The 24,437-nt window shown below is 40.1% G+C and overlaps 1 protein-coding gene across 1 annotated transcript in view; it reads left to right on the top strand.

Annotated features, from left to right (window-relative positions):
* The window catches only part of FANCC (FA complementation group C), a gene marked incomplete at its 5' end in the record, with an annotated part of 176,325 nt that overhangs the window by 140,723 nt on the left and 11,165 nt on the right, over positions 1 to 24,437 (top strand). Inside the window, 6 exons of the mRNA XM_080819948.1 lie at positions 292 to 344; positions 1,662 to 1,761; positions 8,921 to 8,996; positions 11,446 to 11,527; positions 13,771 to 13,945; positions 18,117 to 18,323. Of these exons, the coding sequence (XP_080676074.1) occupies positions 292 to 344; positions 1,662 to 1,761; positions 8,921 to 8,996; positions 11,446 to 11,527; positions 13,771 to 13,945; positions 18,117 to 18,323 (693 nt within the window). The remainder of the gene's footprint in view (positions 1 to 291; positions 345 to 1,661; positions 1,762 to 8,920; positions 8,997 to 11,445; positions 11,528 to 13,770; positions 13,946 to 18,116; positions 18,324 to 24,437) is intronic.

The following is a 24,437-nucleotide window of genomic DNA, read 5'->3' as shown; positions in this document are numbered from 1 at the left end:
ATCATATTGGCCCATTGGAGAAAATGTGGAACATACAGGAGTATAAAGAGGAAATAAAGCTTGCCCATAATCTCTTTGCTCCTAGAGAACCAGTTCGTGTTTGTAATGCAAACCTTTTTCCATGTACTCAGGGTTGTTTGTTTTTGTTTTCGTTTTATCTAACCCGAAGGGATATGCCCATTTTCTAGATACCAGCAGTTCTGGACAACTCATAATCTGATAATTACCGGTCATATGTTATCAGTGAAATGCTTCTGGTATTTTACTTTCTTTTGGTCTCTTCCTTCACAGCCTGAAGCAGCTTGCCACCCTGCCATATTCAGAGTTGTCGATGAAACGTTCAGGTAAATGGTGTGCTGTTTTTACTAATAACTGATCCAGAAAAGCTCAGTTTCCAAATATGAATAAAAATTTTTGTGATAGTCTCTGGCTCTACCATGGAGAAGTTAAGTTTCTGATTCTGTCTCACCACTCTGAGCTCTTTGGTAAAACCGAAATGTCAGTGTATATTTAAAAGCCAATGCCTAAGAATTAAAATAACTTTTTTAAAGCCATTTAAATTTTTAATAATAATAATAGAAATGCAAAATTGAATTAGGTATTAAATTATTAAATGTTCATGTTGGATTTTTCTCAGCTGAAAATAAAACATAGCAGTGTACTTCCTTCACCACATGAGGGCTGACCAATCTTTTTAAAGGATTTTAAAGCTAAGGAGAAACCAAGAAAAATAAATAAATAATGCCATTCTTAAGAGAGCTGAAAGGCAAAATCAGTTATGCATGTTATCCTGCAACACATTAATTTTGCAAATATGAGTACTTCTTAGGAAGCTCATTGGATTTCCAGATGATGAGAGATGGGAGACCACTGGATAGCAGGTAGGGTTATGGTTGGCAGTTAGTGGGAGCTTGTTACCCAGGGAGGGTTTCCGTCCCCTTTTCCAGGTGCTGGTGCAGCCCGGGGGGGGGGGGGGGCTTACCCTCCCCCAGCCATCCCCCTCCCCTCAGCAGCAGAGCCTCCTGGGCAGACAGCAACACTAGGGAAAGGAATTTTTACAACAGCAAATAACCCAGCCCTTGAGTTGGTGCTGAAGCATACCAACTTCAGGCTAAATAAGGGAGCACGGGAGTAAATCAGAATGATCTTTTTAGCTTAAAGCGAGCAGAGTTTGAGGTGATACCTTTTGTTTCAGCATAAAGTTAGTTGTAAGAAAATGCACAGAAACCAATCCAGGTACGATGCAGATTCTCCCACAGATTCTTCCACCGCTTTGCTGGGTGGATTTGAGCAAGGCATTTTACCCCTTGGGCAGCTCTTTCTCCACTTGGAAAAGCAAAAGGTCTGTTGATTTTGCATGCCTGGGCATACAGCGTGTGAGTATTTCTAAAGAGCACTCAGGCCTGTATGGAAGGGATATTCAGTGCTTAATAATTTAAAAACCAAGAAAAGAAGCTCCACAGATTGCTATTTTAAGGAAAGAACTTAGAAAAAGAATGACAAATTTCTCCTACTTTCACACAAGGACTGAAATCTGATGAGCTAAGATACTGCTGAAGCTTATGGCACAAAATGTGTCCACTCTCCCTTTTACAATTCAGCCTCACGTGTTTGCCAGATTAATCATTAAATGTGTTGTCATCTGTCTTTGCATTGCTCAGGTATGCACTCCTGGAAACCAACGGAGCCCCAGAAGTAATAGCCGCTATTCAAGTGTTTACAGGGTGCTTTGTGGAAGCTCTGGATAAAAAAAACAAGCAGGTTTGTTATATTGCATATATTAATCATTCCCCCAAGGACAGAAAAGGCTTGTTAAGAGTATCTAGCTAATCACCAGGAAGGAGCACTTTATTTTTAGTAATGTTGATGGACTGTTTTTTTGCTTATGAAGAACGCTTCCAAATGAATGCCCCAGCAACGGTAAAACCATTTAAATTGAAAATAAATCAGGGTAGTTCCTGTCTGCCCTGTGCCTGGTACTCAGAAGCATTTACCTACGATAGTGTCAGAGAACTGTCATGCCAGCACGTGCCACCTGGAGGAAGCATTTTCTGGGCCCTGGGTTGCCTGCTGTCTGCCAAGCGGGCCTCTGCCCTGCCCAGGCATTGTGGAGTCTATATGGCATGTGCTAAAAAGGAAATGCCACATATTACAAAGCAGTACTTAACATTCTTAATTACTAGAGTTCCCTTGCCTCGCTAGGAGAGACCCAAATGTGAATTGGGTTCCAGGAGAGAAAGGAGCCAGTGAGAGTGACAAGAAGAGATTTGAATCATTATAGAGAAGCAGCTAGGAATGGCAGTGACTAAGAGGTGCAAGTGAGACACATCAGCGATCAAGAAGCCAGGCGTGGGGGCCGCAGGAAGACTTACGCTGTGGTGCTCCATCAGTAGAAGCCAGACCACCCCTGCCAAGGGCCGGGGGACTGATTAGAGGGACCTTGTGAAACAGGAAGCATTCTACCAGAGCTTTCACTTTCGGGCATGTTAAGTGACCTGTACTGTGTGTGGTGCTTTGCCTGTCCAGATACCTGGGTCCACTGCAGCTTCCCAGGAGGTGGACCTCGGTCCCTCACATGCTTTCCGCAACCTGACTGAAGACAGCCGTGCTGTGTGATGCTAGCTCTGCTCACCCTACACCAAAGAAACCTCTCAGGTTTTAGCAGATGTTTCCGCTTTTTAAGGCAATCATAAATATTTATGATGTATTTTCTCCCATCCTTTTTCCCTAAGGAGATTAAATAGAATGTAGCAAACCACGTTTCAGTGGTACCCAGCGTGGAATTCGGGAGGGAGGAGAGCTCTGCAGAAAGGTTTTGGTTGGCCCTCACACCCATTTTGAGGCATGATTATAAATATCTTTTTTCCTCTCTTGTGCATTCTTTGTATTCCCAGTTAGGAACCAACCTCTAGAAGACTTGTCCCTTTGACTCCTGAACAACACCTAGGCTGGGGCAGAAGACACTGGTTAAAGCATTAGCTTAAGTGTGCTTGTCTTATCAGCCTTGCTCCTGGCTGTTGGCTTAGGGCACTATGTATTTGGACTGGAGTTGCAGTTGCTTTAATTGATTTGTCTGTTCTTATTTTTTTTTATTGAGGCCTAATTAACAAATACTGGTTCAGGTGTACAACATGATTCAATATTTGTGTATAATGTGAAATGTTCTCAGTAAGTCTAGTTAATTTCTGTCTCCACAAAGTTACAAATTTTTTTTCCTTATAGTGAGAACTATTAAGATCTACTCTCTTAGCAGATTTCAGATATGCGATACAGTGTTATTAACTGTAGTTGCTATGCTGTACGTTACATCCGTGAGACTTAACTTATTTTATAACTGGAAGTGTTTGTACCTTTTGATCCCCTACACTCATTTCACCCACCCCCCAGTCAGCCTCTGGCAACCACCGATCTGTTCTCTATCTCTGAGCCCATGTGCTGTTTGCTTTGTTTTGTTTTTTTGGGTTCCACATATGAGTGAGATCATATGGTATTTGTCTGTCTGTGTCTGACTTATTTCACGTAGCATAATGCCCTCAGGTTCCATGCATGTTGTTGCAGATGGCAAGATAACACTTTTTTTAATGGCTCAATAATAGTCCATTTCCTTTATTCATTCATCCGTCAGTGGACACCTAGGTTGTTTTCATGTCATTGATGACATGAAAGTGCTACATGAACATAGGGGGTGCAGTTAGTTAACTACTTTTTGAGTTAGTGTTTGCATTTTCACTGGGTAAGTACCCAGTAGTGGCATACCGGATCCTTTGGTATTTATAGTATTTATAGTTTTACTTTTTCAGGGAACCTCCATACTGCTTTTCAGAGGGGCTGCACCAATTTACATTCCCACCAACAATGCACTCTGGTTCCTTTTTTTCCACATTCTTGCCAACGCTTGTTATTCTTGTCTTTTTGATACTAGCTATTCTTACAGATGTCAAGTGATGCCTCATTGTGGTTTTGATCTGTATTTTTCTGATAATGAATGATGTTGAACACCTTTTCATGTACCTGTTGGCCATCTGTAGGTCTTCTCCAGAAAAATGTCTGTTCATATATCCTTTTTTTTTTATCAGATCTTTTTTTGTATTGCATTGTATGAATTCTTTATATATTTTGGATATTAACCCCTTTTCAGATATATGATTTGCAGATATTTTCTCCTATTCTATAAGTTGCCTTTTCATTCTGCTGATGGTATCTTTTGCTGTACAGAAGCTTTTTAGTTTGATGTGGTTCACTTACTTAGTTTCACTTTGGTTCTCTTTGCCTTTGGAGTCAGATACAAAAATCATCACCAGGACCATCATTGAGGATTTTCCCATCTGTGTTTTCTTCTAGGAGTTTTATAGTTTCAGGTCCTAATGTTCCAGTCTCTAATCTATTTTGAGTTTATTTTTGTATATGTTGTTAAGATAGGGGTCCAATTTCTCTTTTACATGTGGTTGTCCAGTTTTCCCAACACCATTAATTGAAGAGACTGTCCTTTCCCCTTTGTGTATTCTTGGTTCTGTGACCATGTATGTGTGGGTTTATTTCTGGGCCCTCTGTTCTGTTTTGTTGATCTGTAGGTCTATTTTTATGCCAGTACTGTACTGCTTTGATTACTATATATTTGTAATAAGGTTTGAAATCAGAGGGTATGCTGACTCTAGCTTTGTTCTTTCTCAAGATCACTTTGACTGTTCAGGGTTTTTTGTGGTTCCACACAAATTTTAGGATTGTTCGTTCTATTTCTGTTGCTTTTCTTTTCTTTTTTAATTTCTGTTGCTTTTCATTTAGAATATTACCCTGCTCAGGCTACATGGCTCTGGTGGTATGAAGGGGTACACGCTGAGTCCCAGTGGAAAGCAGGGCAGGGATCCAAAAAAGAAAGAAGAATTCATCGCCCTGACTTTGGGCTCAGAATAAGAGAGCTGTAACCTCTTATCTTTGCACAGGCCTTCATATAATGTATTATGTCATTTCCCTTTGTAGGGCTGTTCCTGATTGCCTTCCTTTTTAATTGACAACATTTCTCATCATTGATCTCCTGCCTTCTTGAGTGCCCATTTTTAGATTAATCATAATCCTTAATGCATAACACCCCGTGTCCTGTGTGATCCATGAATAACTCTCTTTCCTTTCTATGTTTTATTCATTCATGCATGCATTTATTCTTAATGAAATGAGTATCTATGAATCTGTTATCCAAACGAGACCTGGACCCGTAACAATAATTTATCTGTATCCACATAGCCTGGCCTTTCTCCCCCACATAGCCATTGTTTTGAATTTATGTTTATCGTTCCTTTGCTTTTTCTGAAAATAGTATGATCACATATATGGATTTCCTAAACCATGTTTTCTATACTTTTTGGCACTTCATAAAACAAACAACAGACAAGAGTAGCATACTATATGCAGTCTTTTGAGCCTTGTTTTTTCCATTCACCGAGATTGCCCTATGTTGTGTGTAGCCGTCCGTGGTGGGGTGTTGCTGTATAGTACATTGTTGGGAAAGTGGTGGTAGGCCTCTGGGTTGTTTCCAGATTTTGTTTTCTTTTAGAAATAAGGTTGCTGTGAACATTCTGGGACATATATTTAGGAATGGAAGTGCCAGTTATTAGGTATGCAAAGACTTAGCTTCTGTAGATGCTGCCAAATTGTTCTCATATGTGGATGGGCCAATTTATACTCCCCCCAACAGTTTATGAGAAATGCCATTCATCCACATTCTTTCCCATTGTCAGAAATGTTTGTCTTCAGTGCTTCGCATTCTCTTTTTATCCTTTCCTCTCACCCTTGTTGTATTTGGCAAGTACAGTGCAGCTCCATCAACGTGCCCAGCTGGATTAGTGTTGCCACAACAAGCCACTTTTTCTAAACTTGCGTATCAGTTCAGTTTCTGGTTCCAGCTGTGGCAGAGTCCAGTAATGTATTAGACTAAATCTCCCATAAAAATTATAAACTCTGAGCAAAATATGTTTAAAAACAATTTGAAGGTACTAGAGAGCAACCAAAAAAGTACATAGAAATTGGAGGAGATTTAAGCCTTGAAAAAAGGAAGCTACATCGGGGTCTCTGCTAACTGTCTCCTTAGATCTCTTATATGAGAAGTGGGAGAGGGTTTTGTAGGGTCACGGATGCCCAGAAATGAAGGCACGAACTGATGGACTTGAGACGTCATTAAGACGGGACTATTAGCTGCCAGAGGAACAAAAAATAAATAAATGGGACAAACTAAAACATCAAAAGGTACACTTAAACCCAAACATACTAACAAGTATATTAATTACAAAAATTAAATAATAATTAGCTAAATATGCTAGTAAAAAGGCACAAATGTCAGATTGGATAAAAAAACAAGATCCAACTATATGTTGTTTTCAAGAGACCCATTCTAACTATAAAGACACAGATAGATTAAAAGCAAAGAAAGGTTATACAGATAATAAGCACAGAAAGCTGGTATGGCACTACAAGCCGCGATGACATTGACTTCAGGACAAGGTATGACCAGGGATAAAGAGAGACATTTTATAATGGCACCACAGTCAGGTCGTCAGGAGAAATACCAATTATAGATGGCTATGGGCCTAATAACAGAGTTCCAAAATACATGAAGCAAAAATTGACAGAAGCAAAGAGAGAAAGACGAATGCACAGTTACTTAAAATACTTAAGAGGCGCCTGGGCGGTCGCTGTCAGTTGGGTGTCCAGCTCTTGGTTTCGGCTCAGGTCATGATCTCGGGGTCCTGAGATTGGGCCAGCATCGGGCTCTGCGCTGAATGAGGAATCTGCCTTCCCTCTCCCTCCTCCCCTTGTCCACATGCCCTCCCCCTACCAGAATAAATAAATTAATCTTAAATAATACTTAGAAGTAAATTTAATAAAAGGTGTATAAGACCTCTATACTGGAAACTACAGAACATTGCTTAAAGAAACAAATATTTGAAGAGAGAACCCATATAATTCCAGAACAATATCCAGAACAATTTTGAAAAACAAATTTAAAAAAACAAAAAACAAACAAACAAAAAAAACCTGGCAGACTCAGACTACCTGATTTCAAGACTTTAAGCTACAGTGATCAAGACTGTGAGGTATCAGCAAAAGGTTAGATAGATCGGTAGAACTGAAGAGTGAAGAGTCTAGAAATATATATCCATATAGTTTATCCTTTATACACGCACATACATGTGTATGTGCGTGTATAGTCAGTTGGTCTTTGACAGAGACACAAAGGCAATTCAGCGGGGGAAAGGAACGTTTTGAACAGATGGGCTGAAAAAGCTGGATATCTATATGGCAAAAAAGAACCTCTACCTCACAAAATACAAGAATTAATTTGAGATGGATCATAGACTTCAACATAAATGCTAAAACTATAAAGCTCCTAGAAGAAAACATAGGAGAATATATATTTTTTTACATTGGAACCATCTAAGATTTCTTACAAGGGATGCAAAAAAAAGCATAAACCATAAGCATAAACCATAAGCATAAACCATAAATAGGTAAATTATAGATTTCATCAGAATGAAAATCTTCTTTTCTTTGGTAGACATCATTAAGAAAGTGAAAAAGCAAGCCACCAGGCAAGAGAAAATATTTTCAATACATACATTTAACAGAGAACTTGTGTCTAGATTACATAAATCTCTTATTCCCTAAGAAAGAACTTGTTTTTTTATGTACAAAAGAAATGAATACATGCTATAAAAAGATATATAAATTGGCAGTAAACACATGAAAATCACTCAACATCATTCGCTGTCAAGAAGATGCATAGTAAATGCATAAAGAGGTGACATTTCATACCCATTGGAGTGGCTGAGATTAGTAAGATTGACAATATCAAATGTTTGCTATGTGGAACAACTGGGATTCTCATAAATTGCTGGTGGAGTGTGAGATGGTACAACCATTTAGGAAAACTACGTGGCATTTTCTTAATAAAGTTAAACAGGCATCTACTCAGTAATTCCATTCCTGTGGTATTTAAGAAAAATGAAAGCACGTGTCTACAAAAAGACATAAATATGAATGTTAATTTGATGCTTTTTTTCATAGTAACCCCAAGCCGGAAACAACCCAAATACCCCTCAGTAGGAGAATGAATAAACATTACAGTATATTCATACAGTGATTGTTTCAGGCGATAAAAAAGAATGTAAAAATGAATGACTCAAGCATAGTAACATGGATGAATCTCCAAAAAAAGATGTTGAGCCAAACCAGACACAAAAGAATGCATACTCTTTGTATTTATATGAAATTCAAGAATAAGCAAAACTAAACTCTCTTGTGGAAATAAAAATATTGGTTGCTGGGGAGTGGTAGAACCACAAAGGAACTTCTTGGGGTGACAGAAATGTTCTCTGTTTTGACTGGGGTGATGGATTTACAGATTTACCAAAACTCATCAAAGCCTCAGCACTTCACTCTTTCTAGATTTTCGTTTAATTTCTTATAAAAGTACTTAAAAGCCACTCTGCCTTCAGAGGATATAAAGAACTATACTACTTTGGCCCTCAAAGTATTGTGAGCACCATTGTTGTTTCATGCTTTTTTTGTTGTTAAAAAATCATGCTGGAATACCTAGCATCTCACAACTGCCTTGGAAACTCTCACTTAAATAGGAGATTTATGTGCATAATTGGGTTCATGTGAGGTAAAGAACTGCTGTAAAGACACCAGGAACATAACTTTATTTTTCTTAAGCCCCAGAAGGTGATTTCAAAAAGGTTCATTTTTCTGGAACATATTTACAAGGTTATTGGAAGCATTTTTTTAAAAATAAATGTTTAAGAAAACATTCTGACCATGTTAGTACTAGTAGGTCTTTTTGGGGCAGATGATGCAAGATTTTGTTCTTTCTTAATATCTCTTTCAAGTCAAATGTTCATGTGGTTTTGAATTTTTTGTTCTATTGTAGCTGAAGTTTACATTCAAGACCTACTTTCCTTATGGCTCTCCATCTCTTGTTATGGTGCTGCTACAACACCCAAAAGGTATGTGAAAGTTGATTCTGATCATATTAAAATATTTTCTAAGAAAGAACATGGACAAATCATGACCCTTCACTACAAGTCCTTTATCTATAAAACAGGGGAGATGGACTTGGTCATCTCTAACATCCCTTCAACCTCTCAGGGTCTCACATTCTGTGGGATTTTGATATGAGAATTTTCTGGACTTCCCAGTTATCATCACTTACCAAAAGAAAGAAAAAAATCATCCTCTCATTAGATTTTGATAGTCTGCTCCGGATAACATAGGCCTCTACTGGTGCTAGCCAGATCCACCTGAATGCCAGGAACAGGCTAAGATTTGGCTGAGGAAGATATTTGTATTTCATTCTTTCCACTCTGTGCCGCTTGTTGCAGAAGGAAAGATAAAATGATGAACAATGCCTAGGAAATTTAGGGGAAATTTCTCCTGAGTCAAGGGAAGACTTTTGAAAGAATTCAGTTAAGTGTATAGATCATGGCCTTCTCTAATCTCATTTGCCAGCCTTCCATTGGCCACATCCAGTTGGGGAAGTGATGGTTCCATCCTTAACCCAACTGGGGTGGACTTGTTAGCATGTGCGGGAACTTGTGTTTAGGCTACATTTCAGGCATAGAGAATAAAGTCCTTCCCACGGAAGCCTGGCATCTGAGGGAAAGGCAGAGACTCTGCTAGAGAAGAAGGCATTTTTAACTGTGGAGGGAAAAAGAAGATAGAAAGAGCTGGTAATACTCCTTTTTTATGTCAGTTTTGCTTGCATTTTTTCCCAAGACTTGAGTAAATTGATTTATTCAAGGAAAGTAGATGATTCAAAGTTTCAGGGCATTTTAACAAAATCCAGTTCTTGTTCCTTTTTCTAGAAGCTGTAGATTCTCACCCAGAGTGACCCAGCTGAGCCCCTCCTCTCAGGTGCGAGTAGTAGAGGTGATAATGAGTCTGATGGAACCTGTGGTCGACAGTGTTGTGAAACTCATCCTGTGGGAACACAATGGGAAAACCTTGATAACGAGACAGAAAAGTCAGCATTTCTCTTTCTAGGGGTACACTTTATAGCTTAGGTCAGATTAGAGAATCCTGGGCTCAGCCTGTGTGAAAAGCTGAATGAGCTCCAGAAAAAATAAGGGAATTGTTAGTTTTTAAGTTGGGAAATCTATAAACAAAAGACTAAGGTGATACCTTGGGCATGAAGTCATCCATTTATCTTTTCCTTTGTGTGACTGTCCCAGACTTATGTCCAAAAATAAGTAAGTGAATTTTAGCAGTAGTTCCTCCTATTCTTTTTTTCAACATATTACTTTTTGGGGGAAAAATGTTAAGTTCACAAATTGAAGTATTTTTTTAATACTTTATTTACTTACCTGAGACAGAGAAAGAGCACAAGGAGGGGCAGAGGGAGGGGCAGATGCTCCCTCCATCGAGCAGGGAGCATGAATTGGGGCTCAATCCCAGGATCCCGGGATCATGACCTGAGCTGAGGGCAGATGCTTAACTGACTGAGCCACCAGGTGTCCCTGAAGTATTTTTTAATAGTAGAATTTTCTATTCATCAGAAACTGATTTTGTGCCCACTGTAAAGTCCTGTGGGGCATAAAAGATCACTTATGAGCCCTGACTATCCAAGAGCTACAAGTAGAGGGGGACATGAAATAAGGGTCTAAATAATTAATACGAAGAAGAAAATGAAACATGCCTTCAGAGGCTACCAGTCAAGAGTTACGGACATTCAGAGGAGGGAAAGATAATGTATGATCCTGTATCCATGACATTTGTGGAGTCATTGGCAGTGCTTACCCCGTCGCTTACATTATCCTCTGATATATTTAATTACAGAATCTATCACCACATGGAAAAGTGGTAACTTTTTTAGATGTTGTTTAGAACTGCAGACACATACAGGTTCAGATGTGTCTAAAATCATAGGATAATTGTCAAACAAGAAAAACTAACTCAAGAAAGGACATTTGTTTGTAGGATACCGTGTATTACTTTCCTGGCCTTTTGTTTCGTTTAAATCTGAAATCATATTCTGAATTCATCATAGTCATAGAAAAACAGTTGGGCAGCCTATCCTTAGTTCCTTGTTGACTTTTATCCCATCTCCATGTACTTTGAAATCATGAATTGTCAGTGATGGGGTGGGGGGTAGAAAAGAAAAAAACCTGGGCTATCCGCCCTACAACATTTCCAGTCCGAGGGCAGGTTGCTTATGCGGTTTGACTCTTTCTGCATATCTGAATTAAACAGCCTGTGAAGTTTAGTTCTATGTAACACAGGGTTTTCCCAGGCCTAAGGGGTGGATATCGGCTGGGAATAGCATGAGGCCAGTGGTATGGGTCCCATGGATCAGGAAAAATAAGGCCTTTTTCCAAAGCTCTTCTGGTCTTAGCAGCAGATAGTCCTAAAGGGTTTGACTTTTCTTCAGTTCCCTCTGGTGTGTCTCTCTGCCCACAGAGATCCCACAAGAACTGTGGCACCAGCCACTGAAACATATTTCCGAAATGCTCAGAGAAATAGTTGAAGACCAGACTCACAGGTAAGCAAATCCTGACGACTCCTAGGTCTGCATCGTAGTGTTTTCTCTTGATCCTGATCTTTACTTCACGGAGGGCTGACAGGGGTTGGCATTAACGACCATCCCCAAAGAGGTAAGCATATTGCTGACTGAGAAGTGGAGGAAACACATAGCCAGCTACACGTATCACTTTGAGCAGCTCAGAATCAACAGGTACATATGTAAATACGTTGTGTAGAAACTGTCCTCAATAATGACTGGTTTTGGATTTTGAAATATACAAGCATAACGATAAGAAGAATAGACCCTGTAAGAAAGGCGGTGCCTACATGCTGCCCCACCCCCAGCCATGCAGAAGGTGAAGGGCAGTGCCCTCTGGGTCCCTTGGCTTCTCCTTTCCTCTTACTCTCAAGGGAAGGGAACTCTTCTCTTGCACAGTATGATAAAATGGCCCCTTTTCCTCCTCTTTTTAATAAATATGTGTCTAAAGTTAGAAAATCCATTCTAATATGAATTAATTTCTAACATGATATTAAGTACCTTTTCACATTATTTTCCTAAAAGCAATCACATTTAGGCTTTACTGTGTTCTTTGTGACATAATACCCTTCTGCTTCCTCTTGACTTAGACTTTTATAGAGTGTAAATTTTTTATTTGTTGTCTCTGCTGACCTACTGAAGCTGGCTTCATTTGTTCCTTTTGCCACTATTCCCTCTTGAAATCCTCTGTTATCTCCTCACTGAGCCATCACGAAGTCTGGCTGGTCCTCCTTATGTTCGCAGTCACTGATGAAGGCTTTGTGCCAGTTACTCACCTACCCCTCCCCAACAGTACATGAGAGGAAAAGAACTAGCAGCCAAGCAGGGATAGAGTTTTGGCCATAGTAATGACCTGTAACACCTGTCAGCCCCATGTGCATCCTTTTAGGTTGTCTCTGTTGCAGAGCAGGACCTAGCCCCCAAGCCCTGTGGGACTCCTACCTAACCTAGATCTGTCTTAAGTAGGTCCCAGTCTCCACCTGCAGGGAGGAGTGGGTGAACAGGTTTACACACTTCTTAGCTGGCCACTGGGACTGCAGAAAACAGCAAGGACCAGGCCCATCTGTGCAAGCCGCACTCTAAGCTCTCATCCAGGTGTGATGCCCACCTGTGAGCAGGAAGCGTGAGAGAGCCTTGGTGCTCACGTTATAGTGAGGTCTGTAGGGAAGAGGCCCTGTGGAGCCTGTCCCTTGCTTTTGAGACATCACAACCCAGCCGACCACTGAGGTGGCCCACAGAGCACCACATCTCCCTCCTGTGGGACAAGTAAGATTAATACCCTCCTTTCTTTTCTCTCCACTGTTCCACAAGCTTGATTTTACAACATTTAATCACTTGTTCTCGGAACAGGTACAGCAGGCCCAGATCCAACCAAGGAAGGCGCAGAACTCTCCTGTTCCAGGAGTTTCCCTGGTTCAGAAGGAAAGTTCTGATCTACCCTGATCTCAGGCCAGTCCTGCTCCATTTTCTCCAGGGGAGATATTAAGCTGCTGACACTGTCATTGTGCGTAGTAATAGGTCATTTCCTTGAGCAGAGTCTACCCTTTAAACAACCAGTGCACCTCTCAGTTCCCAGCGTGACAAAAGGATAGCTTCACAAAAGCTTCTAACTTTTCAGCTTGGACATACATGTGATGACAGGAAAGAATACAGTATGCAGCCCATTCAAAATTCCTAATTGCCAAAGTACTGACCAGAACCTTGTGTTTTGTCAGAAAGGAAATAGTGCATGTTTCTGTCTGCGTCCCTTCCCTGGTCTCCATCTGGACCCACAGGAGCCCCCTCATTTCTTGCTCTGGAGCTGCCTGGGTGGCCGCCTCATGGCTGGGGGCCCCACTTTCCACGGCAGCCCAGCTGTGCAGGCCAGCTAGAAAGCAGAGGGGGCCTGTAGGTTCTCATCTTGTAGCATTCCTGTTGGTCATGGTCCTGAATCTTTCTTTGTCAAAGGCCTGTACTCACTCATGGTCCTTGGATATAAAGATTTAAATGTGTGAAGTCCTCAGGGCACCTGGTGTTTTGAAAGACCTGCCTTTGATGGCCCTGTGATGAGTTCAGCGTGGCATTGTGAGCTACTTTTCTGAGTCTAACTTGTATTCCTTGCAAGTTGTACTTCAGTGCATAAGAACAATTTAAGCCAACCATTCACAAACATTACAGTAGCTTTAAGAACCAAAAAGAGAAAGAAATCAAGTTGCCGGCTGCCATGTGTTTTGGTTCTGTTCCAGGTCCTACGGAGGCCCCTTTGAGTGCTGGTTTTTGTTCATTCACTTTGGAGGATGGGCTGATATCGCGGCTGAGCAGTTAGTGATGTCAGAAGCTGAACCCCCTGAGGCCCTGCTCTGGCTCTTGGCATTCAGCTACAGCCCACGTGACGGGAGTCTGAAGCGAGCACAGACCATGGTGGGTGGCAAGGCCCACTGCGTGGGGGGCTCCGGGTCCGTCTCGGGAACAGAAAGGATCCTGTAGGAAGGGGCCCTGTTGTGGGTTTGGCTTCTACTAACCCCCAGGCACCTAAGCACTGAGTGTTCACTGTGTTCATTGTGGAAGGAAGTCGATGTTCACCCAGATAGGTGTGTGCGTGCTGGGTGTGTGGTCGGAGACGTCTTCTTTCCTCACAGAGTCAACTAGACAGGACACTGCTGCTCTGCTTTCCTCGGAGGCATCGAGTAGACGAGGCATAGCCCTTCTATCCCCCACGTTTTATCTATTCTTGCTCGGCTGCCACCTCTGCCCTCGTTTATAGATGCTCCTGGCCCAGGGGCCACGTTCTCTAGCATTTGCTGTGCAGAGTCCGACTGCTCTTCTGAGGAGCACAGTCCTCTCTCTGATCAGCAGCCTGGCCTGTCTTGACTTACTGCTTTTTTGGATCAGTCAACAGATCCTCACATTACCAGCTTTGTTTAGAACTCTTATTAAAGTAATCTGATGTTAACCCCTTAGCTTCTGAAAAAGGTCTTGGGCATTCCATAAATAACAGAGCCACTAAGTGCTAGACTGAATGTCTGTGGCAAAGAGAGTTGTTGTTTTATGTGGAGTGTAATGATTACAGGAAGCCACGCTTTGATTAAAGGCATTGGCACCTCCCTTGCATACATTTATTTGCCAGTTTTTAAAACTTTAACTGCTAGCACTTTTTGCTAATTTCAATAATTAAAGGGAGCAGGTTTCTTTATATAGAGAACAGTGCTCCTATTTGCTTGATGTTTTCCGTTGTTGGAAAAAAGCAGAGACTAATACAGATATGTCTGTATATTTTACTTGTTTAAAGGCTTGCATGGTAGAGGAAAGAAAGAGTTTTGGATTTTGGAAACTTGAAATTTGGCGATAATTTATTTTGGATCAAAAATAGAACATTTTAAAGAAGTTATCATAATCCACAAAATGTACTTGAGGGTTGCTGCATGATTAAAAAGAAAGCCTTCTATTTCCCTTTTAAAATATCAATTAAACTAATTAAGGGAACTCCTAATTCTAATTAAGGGAAATCCTTATTTTTAATTATAGTAGTAGTTAAAATGTATGTAGCAGTAAGGATTTGCAAAGCCCTGTTATATATACTTTGATTGTTTATAAGCTTAAGTTGGAAGGTTATGTGTTAAATTCTGTATTGATCATAGAAACTAACAGAGGTTCACTTTTGAACTATAGAGAAATAAATTGTCCCCCCCAAAAATGTAATTTCTAGAAAGTTCTGCATTGGCATGTCTTTCTAATACTTAACTTTGTCTTTTTTTTTTTTTTTTTAATAAAACCTGTGGATAGTTCTTACTCCAGGATGCTTAGGTATACTGGATAAAAATAGATTAGTTCTGGGCACCTGGGTGGCTCAGTTGGTTAAGCGTTTGCCTTCAGCTCATGTCATGATCTTGGGCTTCCTGCTCAGCAGGGAGTCTGCTTCTCCCTCTCCCTCCTCCCCTACAGATCATCCTCTCTCTTGCTTTCTCTCAAATAAATAAAATATCTTAAAAAAAAATAGATTAATTTGGGACGCCTGGGTGGCTCAGTTGGTTAAGCCGCTGCCTTCGGCTCAGGTCATGATCCCAGGGTCCTGGGATCGAGTCCCACATCGGGCTCCTTGCTCAGCAGGGAGCCTGCTTCTCTCCCTGCCTCCGCCTGCCTCTCTGCCTGCTTGTGTGTACTCTCTCTCTGACAAATAAATAAATAAAATCTTTAAAAAAAAAATAGATTAATTTGTTCACTGAGGGTAGTTTAGGGCCAGCATGTTTGCTTCCGTCTTAGCTACCCTGTCAGAGGTGGCTATTCATCTTGTGATTGAAGCCACACTTCATGTTTGTGATCCCAAAGCCTCTTTCTTCCTCCTTTGTGCCCAGCTGGAGGCGCTGGTGTGTGTGACGTCCTGAGGAGCAAATGGGCTCAGTTTTCCTAGTTTAACTAGTAAGACATACCTCTGGCTTTCCTGGGTTTTTCAAGCTTTAATCCCTTTGATGGTCTGTTGGGTGACTTGAGAAACAAACTGTGAGCTGCCTTTGAACGTGTGATTATTGGGAGATTTGAATGAGCCTGACAACATCTGTGCCTTTTCCTCAAAATGTGTCATTAAATCCGGTTAATTGCTCAGTCCTGATAGTAAACCGTGGCTAGAAGCACTGTCTCCCCAGCCGTCCTTGAGGTTCAGTAATGAGGAAGCAAGAGCAACCGCCGCACAGAGACCGGTCCTGCTCTCTGCAGACCATGTTCACTGCCAGCCAGTGTCCATCTTCTCTTGCTGACTTTGAATTGGATCATGATAAAAACAAAAACTGCCTGTGTTTGTATATCCCTAAGAATTAGGCCATTCTCTAATGGCCTTTGTCATTCTACCTCGAGGAATTATCCTAGGGAAGTAATTAGAGAGCCATACAAAGATTTATGAGCATTATAAAGACATGAGCATTATTGTAATTGTAGATGTTACAAATGGCCTAAACTTTCAATAGTAAAGAACTGACTAAATAAATTATGACATATTCTAACCATGAACTAGCATTCTGCTGTGAAAAATCATGTTCTCAAAGACCATAGATACATGACATTGCTTTCAGTGCATTGTGAAAACTGTAAGAAAACATCGTGCTGTGTTCACAAAGCATGGGAGAAAGATGAGAAGGATGTGAACCTGGTTTCCTCCATCTCCTCTGGAGAAAATGGAGCAGGACCAGTCTGAGATTAAGTTAGATCAGAACTTTTATTTGGGTGGTGGGGTTATATACTTTTTATTCTAATTCTACAGTGAGCATATGTAAATTTTCATAATGCAGGATAAAAAGTATTACTTAGAAAAGAAAGCTTATGTCTTTTATCTAAAAACAATTTAAAAAGTGTTTAAAGTTTTGGCCTGTCAGGTAGAAGCTTATGGACATGGAAGGCATTTAAAGGGAAAGATGGTCCGGGATGAAGTAGACCAGTTTTAGGGAGTACTGGACAAAGGTAGAAAGTCAAGAAGATATTCTTCAGTCAAGAATAAAATGGATATGAAGGCAGAGCTTCCTAAGCTCTGACATTTTTGTACACCATTCAGATGGCAGGAGGGTCTTGGGCTCCCATAGATGCCATCAGATGAGGGCAGGCTGGGCCCAGCTGACAGAAGCAGGTGGTGAGAGAGTAGTCTCTCCTACTGGAATGCTGCCATTCTCCGTGGAAGAGCCCCATGGTACAGTTTCTCACGGTCTTAGACTGTGGTCAGAATAGCTCACACAGCACTCCTAGTGTACTGGAGTTTATGACAGACTTCATTGAATGAGGCTCTAACTTCCAGGGGGAAAAAAAAAAGACTCACACAAAATCCATAAAATTGGTCATGGGAATTCTCAGAATAGGCCCAAGTAGTCTTCCGAAAGTGACGGAACATAGCTCTTCATGAGTGCCATGTGGCATTTTGGATCTATGGCTTTTCAGTTTTTTCTTTGTTTCCAAGTCACAACTCGATGTACCATTATAGCAAGCAGAAGTCTCAGCATGAAATAAGAATTTTTTATGTAAAAACAACCCACAGACCTATAACAATCACCATTATTATGTGCATTCCACAGACTTGTGACCTCTGCTTGGGCTTTAAACATGTATGAACAGACTGTTCTAGTGTCTAAAACAAAACAAATGTGGGGTGTGTGTGTATGTTTCCTCCCCTCAAAGATAGCAAAAGGCAAAAGGCAAACCTCATTCTTATCAGAACATTGGCTCAGTGGAGGTCCAGTTGCATGGGGCTTTAATTGATTTGTGGCTGTGATAGTGAGCGAGTCTTCAAGGAGCTTTTTGTTCTTTTTCCCACAATATAAAAATCTGACTGCATTCTGCTGAGGATTTTTCTCCATTTCCTTTCTTTTAAAAAAAATTCCTGGCATGGTGCCTTGGCTGCTTAGTGAGCAAGACGAAAGAAAGTCAAGAAATTTCCTTTACGCCCATTTGGGTTTGTGTGGAGCAGTGTGTAAGCTCAGACATGAGTCGCCTCTGTCTGCCTTCCCTCGGGCATGAGTCCTCTAGTCTTTCTGGGGGCATGCTTCAAAGTCCCAAATAAATCCTAGAACCATGCATGTCTTGACTCTTCCTTAATCTCTCACCTTATACTTCCCAGGTAGAGGTAAAGGCAGTGCTTATCCGCCTCAAAAAGCTGCTTAGAAGTCCAATTCTCTCAGCCGAGGATCTGCAGGCAGCAGCTGCAGAGAGCCGAGACAGAGACCCCAGACCACCTTTGTGTCAACAGCTCATCAGGCGCCTCCTCCTGAACTTCCTGCTCTGGACTCCTAGAGCCCATGTGATTGCCGGGGAAGTCCTCACCCTTGTAAGTCTCCCCTTCTGTAGCACGCTAAGTCTCACTCACATTCCAAGGAAGAGGTGGATTGTCTCCAGGGAAGAGGCCAAGGGTCTGGCCTTTGACAGGTGTGTGTACCAGGGTGCTATCCAAACAGGGATGGGCAGGACAGTTGGGACCCCAGAGCCTGCCCCGTTGCAACACCTTCATGACATGGAAGAGAAAATGGAGGCTCAGAGAAAGAAGGGGACTTCTTCTAGGTCACAGCTTGCTACCAGGGCCCATAGCCAAAGCTAGATCTTATGTGTCCCCATGTACTTACTCTTTTAGTTACATTGCATGACTCCATTCCCCTCAAGAGGAGTAAGTCTTCAGTGAGATGTGTTCACTGTAGCAATCCAAAGAGTTTTGTTTGTTAATTTAAAAAAATGTATGTTTACTATTTACAATGAATTCCTTCTTGAAACCCAGCTGATGTGAGGGATAAAGAATGGTCCAAGTCAAAAGTGAGTATCATTCATGGCATTAGATTAGGCAGTGACTTCTTGGATAATGTCACCAAAGGCACAGGCAACGACAACAAATAGGTCAATTGAACTTCATCACAATTAAAACCTTTTGTTCATCAAAAGATATTAGTAAGACAGTGAAAGGACAAACTCATGGAATGGGAAGAAAACATTTGGAAATCAAATATCTGAAAGGGTTTAGTATCCACAATATATTGGAAATTCTTACAAATCAACAATAGCAAAAATCTAAATCTAAGGTGAGCAACAGATCAAAATTGACTTTTCTCCAAAGAAGATATACTGATGGCCATTAAACACATGAAAAAATGCCCAACATTATTTGCCATTAGGGAAGTGCAGATCAAAACCCACAAAACCCACAATGATGCACACCCACTAGGATGGCTGTTATAGACACAACAAAATGGAAGAGAACAAGTGTTGGTGAGGATGTAGAGAAATTGGAACTTTCAAAAAAAAAAAAAAAAGAAAGAAAGAAATTAGAAGTCTCATATTTCCAGTTGGGAATATTAAAATTGTACAGCTACTGTGGAAGAGTTTGATGGTTCCTGAAAAAATTAACCAGAATTACCATATGATCTGGCAATTCTATTTCTTTGTAAAGGAATTTGTAGTATTAAACAGAAACTTAGCCACCCCTGTTCATAATGGCATTACACGCAATAGCCAAAGGTGCAAACAACCCAAGTGTCAATCAGCAGATAAATCAATAAAGTGTGGTCAGTATATACAATGGGATATTTTTAAGCCCTACAAATGAATGAAGTTCTGATACATGGTACCACATGGATGAACCTTGAGGACATTATGCTGAAATAAGCAAGACACAAAAGGTTACATACTGTATGATTGATTTATATGAGGTACCTAAAATAGCAAATTTTTAGAGACAAAAAGTAGAATAAAGGTTACCAAGAGCTGGGCAGGGGAGAGGGATGGAGAGTTTGTTTGGTATAAAGACAAAGTTTTGGAAATGGGTAATAGTGATGGTTGTACAGTATTATGAATTTACTTCATGCCAGTGAGTTGTCCACTTAAAAATGGTTAAAAGAGCAAGTTTAAAAAGCACCCACTTGCTGGCTCTTAGAATTTTTATTTGCTTTTGTTTCTATTTTTTATTAACTTGTAATATACATACAGGACATGAATAGCTTGATTAATGTTCATAAACCAAAAATAACTATGCAGCCAGCAACCAACTCAAGAAAGGAATGTTCCCAGAACCCAGAGAGCCCCCTCTTGCTCCCTTCCCCGGGCAGGTTCTGTTTGAATGTGAGTATGAGGGGAGTCCCAGTGATAAGTGGGACTGCCAAGAATCTCAGAAGCCAACACTGGGGAGGTTCTCCTCAGTCCTAGTAGAAGAGTCAGCATGGAGCAGGCAAGCTGCAGCAGCCAGCCTGTCAGTCCTGCCTCTCATGTTCAGACAGAAGGCCTCTCAAGAGCCTGGGCACTGCCAAGAGCAGAAAAGGACTCACCTGTTACACATGCTAGGTGCCATCTCCTCAGCACCCACCCTAGCACAAAATCCATTGTATACTTTTATACAATGCATACCTCACTTAATTTCAAGTCTGTTTAGGGTGGATGAACTTCATAGCTGAGAACTAAAAAATGTCCCATGTGGTCCATAGACGTCAGTCACAACTAACATTTTCTCTCTGGCCGGGTATAAGTGTAATAGTTGCTTTTCAGCCACTGCCTCAGCCAAGTGATCAAGGTCAACGAGAACAGTGATAAGTCATTTTGATTATAGCTACCTTTAGGATAATGTGATGAAAATGGCACTTCTGTGGTCTTCCTCCCCAAAACCAGTAGCCCCAGTCTAATATTGAGCAAAGTAATTGACAAGCCCCAGTTGAGGGGCATTTGACAAAATACCTACCCAGTACTCCTCAAAACTGTCCAGGCCATCAAAAAAAGGAAAGTGTGAGAAACTGTTGCAGCCAAGAGGAGCATAAGGAGACATGAAAATTAAATATAATGTATGTTGGATGTGATCCTGGGACCAAAAAGGGACATCAGGGAAAAATTGAGGAGATCAGAATGAAGTTTGGCCTTTAGTTAATAAAAGTATATCTATATCGGTTTATTAATTGTGACAAATGTACTATAAAATTAAGATGTTAACAATGGGAAAACTGGATGTGGAAGATACAGGATCTCTCTGTATTATCTTTTCAGTAAACTATAAATCTAAAACTGGTCTAATATTAAAAGTTACTTCAAAAAGTCAGCCGCAGGCACTTTTGAATCATGAAAGTGTTGGAGGTATTTTTGTCACCTGAAACCAATGAAATACCATGAGACAAATGAAAATGGAAACAACTTTCAAAAATTAATCACATACAGCAAAAACAGCTGAAAGAGAAGTTCACAGCAATACAGGCTCCCCTCACGAAACAGGAAACCCCAAATAAACAACCTAACTTTTACCTTTATATCTAAAGGAACTGCAAAGAGAAGAACAGAGCCTAAAGTTAGTAGAAGTAAGGGACTAATGAAAATCAGAGCATAAATAAATGAAAGAGGCACCAAACACACACACACACACACACACACACACACAAACACACACACTCAAACACATAAGAAAAGATCAATGAAACTAAAACGTGGTTCTTTAAAAAGATAAAACTGAAAAACCTCCAGCCAGACTGATTAAGAAAAAGAGGGCTGAAATCAATAAAATCAGAAATGAAAAAAATTACAGTTGACACCACAGAAATACAAAGGCTCCTAAGAGATTACTACAAACAATTATAGAGCAACAAATTGGAAAACCTAGAAGAAACGGATAAATTCTGAGAAACAAGCAACCATCCAAGACTGAATACAAAGTAGAAAATCTGAGTAGACTCATTACAAGAAATGAAATTGTATCAATAATTTTAAAGCTCCCAAAAGACAAAATTCCAGGACCGGACAGCTTCACAGGTGAATTCTACTAAACATTTAAAGAACTAATGGGGCATCTGGGTGGCTTCGTTGGGTAAGCGACCTGCTCTTGATTTCAGCTCAGGTCATGATGTCAGGGTTGTGAGATCAAGCCCTGCATTGGGCTCCATGCTTGGTGTAGAGCCTGCTTAATATTCTCTCTCTCCCTCTCCCTCTGCCCCTTCCCCATTCACTCTCTACAAATAAATAAATAAGAGTTAATGACTATCCTTCTCAAATTATTCCAAAAAATGAAGAGGAAGAAATGCTTTCAAACGTATTTGTGAGGCTACCAAAACCAAATAAGGACACCACACACACAAAAAAACTACAGACCAAAATCCCTGATGACTACAGATGCAGAAGTCCTCAACAAAATAGTCACAAACCAAATTCAACAAAACAGAGCATAAAAATCATATGATCATCTCAATAGCTGCAGAAAAAGTATCTGACAAAATTAATATCCATTTATAATAAAAACTTGCAAAGAGTGGATATAGAAGGAATGTACCTCAACATAACAGGGGCCATGTATGACAAATCCACAGCTAACATTTATACTGAATGGTGAAAAAAGGATGCAAGCTTTTTTTCTAAGATCAGGAAAAAAGACAGGGATGCTACTCTCATCACTTTTATTCAACATATCACTGGAGGTCCTAGCCATAGCAATCAGGCAAGGAAAAAAAAAAGGCATCTATATTAGTAAGGAAGAAATAAAACTGTCACCATTTGCAGATTACATGGTACTATATTTAGAAAACCCTAAAGGCTCCACCAAAAAACTATTAGAACTAATAAATTAACGTAGTAAAGTCAGAGGATACAAATTACCATACAGAAATGGGTTATGTTTCTATCATGAAGCATCATGAAACATCAAAAGGTGAGATTAGAAAACAGCCCCATTTATAATTGCATTGAAAAGAATAAAATATGTAGGAATAAATTTGCTTTTTAAAAAGATTTTATTTATTTGAAAGAGAAAGTATGCATATGAGCAGGGGGGAGAGTAAAGGGAGCTGCATATGAGCAGGGAGCCCAATGCTGAACTTGATCCCAGGACCCTGGGATCATGACCTGAGCCGAAGCAGACACTTAATGGACTGAGCCACCCAGGCACCCTGTAGGAATAAATTTAACCAAAGAGATGAAAAACCTGTACTCTGGAAACTATAAAACATTGATGGAAGAAATTGAAGATGACACAAATAAATGGAAAGATATTCTATGGTCATTGTTTCGAAGAATTAACATTCTTAAAATTATTACCCAAAACAATCTGCAGATTCATTGCAATCCCTACTAAAATACCAATGGCATCTTTCACAGAATTAGAACAAAGAAACCTAAATTTTTTATGTTTGTGTATTTGTGGTTAAAAAAGATCCCAAATAGCCAAAACAGTCTTGAGAAAGAACAAAGGTAGAGGTGACATATGTCCTGATTTCAAACTATACTACAGAGCTATCATAATCAAAACAGTATGGTATTGGCAAAAAACAGACATACAGATGAATGGAATTGAGAGTCCAGAAATAAATCCATACATATATGGTTAGTTAATCTACAGGAATGGAGACAAGAATATACAATGGAGAAAAGACAATAAATGGTGCTAGGAAAACTGTACCGCTATCTTACACCGCATATAAAAGTAAATTCAAAATGGATTAAAGACTTGAATATAAGACCTGAAACCATAAAACTCCTAGAAGAAAAAACATAAGGCAGTAAGCTCTTCATCTCCAACATCAATATTTTTTTTTGAACCAATCTCCTCAGGCAAGGGCAACAAAAGCTAAAATAAAATAAATGGGACTACCTCAAACTAAAAAGCTTTTGCACAGTGGGGGAGACCATCAACAAAATGAAAACATAGCCTACTGAATGGGAGGACATATTTGAAAATCATACATCTGATCAGGGGTTAATATCTAAATATAAAAAGAACTTAACATAAGGGGGAAAACCTGATTAAAAAATGAGCAGAGGACTTAGACATTTTTTCCAAAGAAATACAGATAGCCAAGAGATGTTTGAAAAGATCTTCATCATCACTAGCCATTAGGGAACCACAAATCAAAACCACAATGAGATATCACCTCACACCTGTCAGATGGGCTATTATCAAAAAGACACAAGGTGTTGACAGGACTGTGGAGAAGAGAGAACCTTATACACTACAGCAGGAATGTAAATTGGTGCAGCCACTATACAAAACAATGTGGAAGTCCCTTAAAAAGTTAAAAATACAACTGCTATATAATCCAGCAAATCTACTTCTGGGTATTTATCTGAAGAAAATGAAAACACCAATTCAAAAAGATAATATGCAGCCCTGTGTTCAATGTAGCATTATTTTTAATAGCCAAGATATGGAAGGAACGTAAGTGTCCCTTAGTACATGAAAGGTTAAAAAGGATGTGGTATGTATATGGAATATTACTCAGCCATAAAAAATTTTTTAAAAAATGAAATCTTGCCATTTGCAACAACATAGATAGACCTTGAGGGTATTGTGCTAAGTAAAATAAAGAGAAGATTTTTTTAAAAATAATAAATAAAGAAGAAATATAAACACCATATGATTTCACTTATATGTGGAATCTAAAAAACAAAATGGGGCACCTGGCTGGCTCAGCTGCCAGAGCATGCAACTGTTGATCTTGGG

This window comes from Martes martes (genome assembly GCF_963455335.1).
Source record: "Martes martes genome assembly, chromosome: 12".
Taxonomy (NCBI): Eukaryota; Metazoa; Chordata; class Mammalia; order Carnivora; family Mustelidae; genus Martes; species Martes martes.
The sequence above is the reverse complement of the archived record's forward strand: the minus strand, read 5'-3'. Positions and strand labels throughout refer to the sequence as shown.